This window comes from Echinops telfairi, unplaced genomic scaffold (assembly GCF_000313985.2).
Source record: "Echinops telfairi isolate 266 unplaced genomic scaffold, ASM31398v2 ScPeMD7_443;HRSCAF=831, whole genome shotgun sequence".
Taxonomy (NCBI): domain Eukaryota; kingdom Metazoa; phylum Chordata; class Mammalia; order Afrosoricida; family Tenrecidae; genus Echinops; species Echinops telfairi.
This window is the reverse complement of record NW_022104341.1, coordinates 73,423,702-73,429,701: the sequence shown is the minus strand read 5'-3', so window position 1 is coordinate 73,429,701 and position 6,000 is coordinate 73,423,702. Positions and strand designations below refer to the sequence as shown.

At 37.4% G+C, this 6,000-nt stretch overlaps 1 protein-coding gene across 4 annotated transcripts in view; it reads left to right on the top strand.

Moving 5' to 3' along the window:
- Window positions 1–6,000, top strand: part of TCEANC2 (transcription elongation factor A N-terminal and central domain containing 2) — a 54,297-nt gene that overhangs the window by 28,334 nt on the left and 19,963 nt on the right. For all 4 annotated transcript variants that reach the window (XM_045291984.1, XM_004699400.2, XM_045291982.1 and 1 more), the window contains one exon: window positions 5,100–5,293. In XM_045291984.1, coding sequence (XP_045147919.1) covers window positions 5,100–5,293 — 194 coding nt within the window. The remainder of the gene's footprint in view (window positions 1–5,099; window positions 5,294–6,000) is intronic.

The following is a 6,000-nucleotide window of genomic DNA, read 5'->3' as shown; positions in this document are numbered from 1 at the left end:
GCCAACGGTAGTGTAAGGTGAACAATAAGTGAACAGTAACACCAGGAAGACACACACACACACACACACACACACACACACACACACACACACACACCTCCAACTTTCAGCCAAATGGTAGTGTAAGGTGAACAATAAGTGAACAGTAACACCAGGAAGGCGCACATTCCTGAGAACAATCAACCATACAGGATCAAAGGCAGCATTGCCCCGGGATAAAGGTCAGGAGGCTGGAAGGGATAGGAAAGAAGGACTTCTAATGGAACCAGGGAACTTGGTGAGGAAGTGGGGACGGCAGTGAATATCACAAAGCCAAGGGTATAAATTGTTGAATGGAAAACCAATTTGCTCTATAAACTTTTACCCAAATCCCGGTCAAGGGGGAGAAGCAGAGAGATTAGATAGACAAGTAATATTATGGTATCCTTTTCCCTCTTGGGGCCTTTTCAAGGACAGGATTTGTTCTGCCCTGCAGGACGACTGCCTAGCACAGTGATTCTCAACCTTCCGCATGCCATGACCCTTTAATACAATTCCTCATGTGGTGGAGACCCCCAGTCATTGAATTATCTTCATTGCTACTTTATAACTATAATTTTGCTACCGTTATGCATCGTCATGTAAATATCTGATATGCAGGATCTATTTTCATTGTTACAAATTGAACATAATTAAAAGCATAGTGATTCATCACAAAAACAATATGTACTTATATATTGTGAGATATTTATTTCTAATGACAAATAAATGAAATTTTGTCTTGAAGCATGGTATAGCATGGGTTGGGTACTCATAGCTGGGCATATCTGCATGTGGGTGGACCCGCCTGGAGATGGATAGAGGAGCGCTGTCTGTGTTCCTAAGACCATCAGAAATATGTGTTTTCCAATGTTCTTAGGCGACTCCTGTGAAAGAGTCATTTGACCCCCAAAGGGGTCGCGACTCTCAGGTTGAGAACCACTGGCCTAGCACAAATAGCAGGTCTTTGGTCAATGTGTATAGCATAAATGAACCAAGCATGTTGATTATTATGCAAATGGCATAATCTGAGAAATTCTCGAAATGTTTTGGCCATTTTCTCACATTTGATTATTTCCCTTCTTTTTCTTTAATAATGGCACTTTAGTTATATTAAATTCTTACGTGTAACAGGTCTGTTTCTGAGCTTCATTCCTTACACCATGGATCCACCCATCTATTTGTTCATGGTCCCAGACCATATCCCTTGGACTATGGTTGCTTTATATTATATTCTAGTATATGTCTTATAAGACTAGTTGCACTTCATAACTCCTCTTTTTCAGTGTAGTATTACATATATTACTCTTGATGGTTTGTATTTTTCTACAGTGAATCTAGACATACTTGGTTATATGCCTAATAAAAACCCTATAGAGGTTTTGTTTCCCTTGCCATTGCATTAAATCTTCTCGTCAGTTGGCAGCTTTGTGCTGACCAGTCCAAGGGACAAGTGTTGTATATTTGTCCCTTTTATTCGGTGGTTGTTGCGTATTTTAATAAAACCTGTGTTGTAACTGTCTCAATTAACCAACATTTATTAGCAACCTGCTTGCCCCCACCCCACTTCTTGCCACTGTACTCACTGCTGGAGACCCAAAGATGGACGTATTACAGCCGTGTGCCTCAAGGGGCTTGCCCTGGTGGCAAGAGAGAGAACTGATCAAACAATTACAAGTAAGCGTTTTTATTATTCTGGTGGCAGCACAGAGGAGAGGCACTCAACCAAGACCCTGGATATGAAGGAAAACTTCCTGGAGGAGGGGATTGCAAAGCTGAGTCTTAAAGGCGGACTAAAGTTAACCCGGTAAAGAGCGAAGAAAAAAATATTGTAGGTAGACAGAATGTTCAAAAGTAAAGAAGCAAGGGAAAACTGTACGTATTTTAAGAGCTACATTTAGCTAGAGGCTAGTCATCGCTGCAAGTAGCTGAAAGATAGGATAAGAGGCTTACAGTCGTCAGGAATGAACCCAAGACGTTGGTGGGAGTGAGGCACTTGTGTGACAAGGTATAGAACTGAAGGATCTAAATGGAGGAGTGAAGTAGATTTATGTTTTAGGTGAAAAAAAAAGTCTCTAAATGAAAAAAACGATAAAGCTAATTTTTTTTTAAATGACTACTCTAGCTATAGTCTGGAAAGTGGCAGACAAAGGTATCAAACTTAGGCATCAAGGCCAGTCAGGAGGCCATTGGAAACATGGAAAGATTTAACCCTAAGGCAAGAGATGGAGAAAAGGCTCCCGAGCTACTAAGGAGGGAAATACTGGGATGTAAATAGTACTCATTTGTACTTACACATCCCCCATTGGGAATGAATTCAGTAGTTCATGTTCTATTAGTGTCTTAAATAGGATAGTATTCTAACTGATTATTTTCTGACGTAAGAAAACTATTGATTTTTAAAAATCTAATATTTTCCCACTTTTTGAACATTTAATTATAGTGTTTTGTTGATTTCTTTGGCTTTTCTAGGTATTTGTTTTTATCAAAGTGCTTTTGTGCATTGATTCTTTTGATACTTCCACTTGAAATTTTTTTTTAAAACATTTTATTAGGGGCTCATACAACTGTTATCCCAATCCATACACACATCAATTGTGTAAAGCGCATTTGTACATCGTTTCTCACTTGAAAATTTTTATTTTGAAAATCTTAAACATAAAAATACTTAAAATCCCCCTCCAAAAAAAATACTTGACCTCATGAAGTGATCACTGAAGATATGGGTGCTATAGCAAAGTAAGGTAAAAAAAATCAGATGGTTCCTAACTATCAGCACAAATAATGTCTGGGATCTTAAAGACTTGTCTTAAAACAAGCAGCTAAGTCCACACAGAAGGAGCACACCAGCCTGTGTGATCCAAAAATTGTAAATAATAAAATCCAAGATCAGAGGAGGGAATTGTATTAGAGTTTAAGTTTTGAGTGCCCATTTTGCAGAAGACTGTGGATAACAGTGGAAGCCCAAAATTCATTTGCAGAGTCCCTGTGCAGATTAAGCTTCCACTGAACTCCCTCAAGCCATTGACTAGGGATGTGAATAGTTTTACTCTCAAGCAGAGTGCATTAATACAGATATAGTTAGGTTAGAATTTAACATATTGTCATCTATTTTATCTTTTGACCCATTTTTAATTTGTTCTAGTTTCTATTCTGCTTTCTTTTGGATTGAGGTTTTTCTGTATTTTATTTTGTTCTTGGGATTTTTTTTTTTTACATGATTTTCTTGATATGAAATCCAACATTAGAAATCCATCGAGACCGTAAGTTAAAAATTCCTTAGGATGATGGCAGGGGAGGTTGGGGGTAATGGGAAGCTAATATTAATGGGTACAAGAATGAAAAAAAAAAGTTCTATAATTGATTGTGGTGATGATTGCACAACTCTTTAATTAAACCATTGGACTGTATGATACATGAATTATATGCCCATAGAACTATGAAGAAAAAAAAGCTATAGCAAACAGCCATATTCCCTTTACCCAGATTTAATAACTATTAATAGTTTACCAGATTTTCTTTATCTCTCTAAATGCCCCTCCCGCCCTTTTTTTTTTTTTTCATTACTAAAGTATTTTAAGGCAGAAACCCAGGCCTCATTGCATTTCAGGTCTACATACTTGAATACTCATCTATAAAAATAGGAATATTTCCTTATATAACTACAATTCCATTATCATTTTTAGCTAAATGAACATTAATTTCTTGGTATAATTTAATATCCAGTACATATTAATGAATGTTTCTTGCTTATCTCACAATATCTTCTAACAGTTTGTTCAAATCAAAATTTGAATTACACATCACATTTGATTGTTTAGACTTATATGACTTTCATTTGGGGGGAGCGGGGAGGGAGGGGAAAAATGAGGACCTAATGCCAGGGGTTTTAGTGGAGAGGAAATGTTTTGAGAATGATGAGGGCAATGAATGTACAAATGTGCTTTACACAATTGATGTGTGTATGGATTGTGATAAGAGTTGTATGAGCCCCTAATAAAATGATTTAAAAAATAAATAAATAAAATAAAGTTAAAGGTGAAAAAAAAAGACTTTCATTTTTCGGTAACAATCCCTAGCCCTAACCCCCCGCTGCTCATTTACATTATTGAGTATTGAAGAAACCATGTCTATTTTCCTATGGGATGCCCCACATTCTAGATTGCCTGTTTGTTTCGTTATACTCAACATTATTCCTTAATTGTTTGTCGTTCCTGTAAAGTGGAAGCTAGCTGTGAATGAGAAGTTGAATTGGGGTGCATCTTTTATTTGGGTACCCTGTACAAGTCTACTGCATAGGTAAGACTATGAAGTACTGACCTATATTTTAAGGATATGAAGTTGGTCAGTGGATTTAAGCAATGACAGCTCATTCCCTCCATTCCGTTTCCTCATCAATTGAGCTCATCTACTGATGATTACTGCCAAAGGGAATTATTCCATCAGTGGCTGCTAGATGGTGATTTTCCATTTCTTTTTTTCTTTTTTTTTAGCATTTTATTAGGGGCTCATACAACTGTTATCCCACTCCATACACACATCAATTGTGTAAAGCGCATTTGTACATCGTTTCTCAAAACATTTTCTCTCCATTTAAACCCCTGACATTAGGTCCTCATTTTTCCCCCTCCCTCCCCGCTCCCTCCGGTGATTTTCCATTTCTGTCAATCTTTTCACATTGATTAGCTGAATAAAGAACATTCCAACATCCTCTCAATAAGTAGGGCGATTTGCTTATCTTGGATACAGTATATATATAATCTCCAAAAGGCAAGATAAATGTTCTTTTTTGGGGGTAATTTTTGTATTAAACCATTAATGCCATATATAGTGGTTGTTCTTTTTAAAGTGTCTATTGATCATGCTTGCACTTTATGATTTATTTTATTGACTAGTCCAGTGAACCTCTTCAGTGATTATTTTGTTATCCCAGCCACCTTCCTGAAATGTGTCTTCCTTTGCACGAGAGCCTTAACCTCCTTTAGGTTGTGAATGACTTTCTAAGTGCCACACTTCAGTCCATCTAGTCTTGTACTTCCCAGAAGACAGTCTTTCCTTTGGTTTCTCTTCTCTGCCTTTAGGTCATACTGTGAACAAGATGCGGGAACACTCAGACTTAGAAGTGGCTTGTCTTGCCAAAGAAGTTTACACTGAGTGGAGAACTTTCATGGAAGAACATTTGGATAGACCTTCTATTGAAGTCCGGAGTGATCCCAAAACTGAGATGTTTAGGAAAAATGCCCAGAAATTGCTCTCAGAAGCTTTGGAATTAAAGGTAAAGTGATTAACTGTGCTTTCTTGGTTCAAAGAAACTCACATTTTCTTAAGGAACTTTCATAGTCTTAGAATTTGTTGCTTTATTCTAACTTGCAATTCTGTGAGGATTTTGGATTTATAAGCATCTTCCTGGGGGCCAGTGCTGTAGGAAGATTGCAGGCTTTGGGACCAGCAGACAAGTTTAAAGCTTGGCTCTAGCATGGACTAGTTGTGATACTTAGGGCAAATTCCTTAACATTTCTGAGACTTGGATCATAATTCCTACTTATGAAGGTTGTTAGAAAGGTTAAATGAGCCATTAACGTAAAGGAATAGTATAGTGTTTGCTGATGGAAGTTACTTAATAAAGATTGGTCCCTCCCCATTTAAAATTTTTTTATCTGTAACTGATGCAAAAATTCTGGGATGGACTCGTTTATGGTACATCAATGGCAAAATAGATAGCCCTTTCTCAGAAAGACTCCGTTCCCCTCATTTTTGTCAACACTCATTCCTTTCATTTTAAGGCATAAAATTGGACAGGCATTCTGTGTCATCTTCTTAGCCAGCAGTTCCGGTGACGTTGAGCAGTTTGAGATACACCTGCTGTGAGAAGGCTTTCTGATCATTAATAATAACATTAAACATCATCATCAAAGAGCACATCTTACAGGCTAATTCATACCCAGCAGAAAACAGCCGTATTTTTTCCTCTTCCAAACAGGA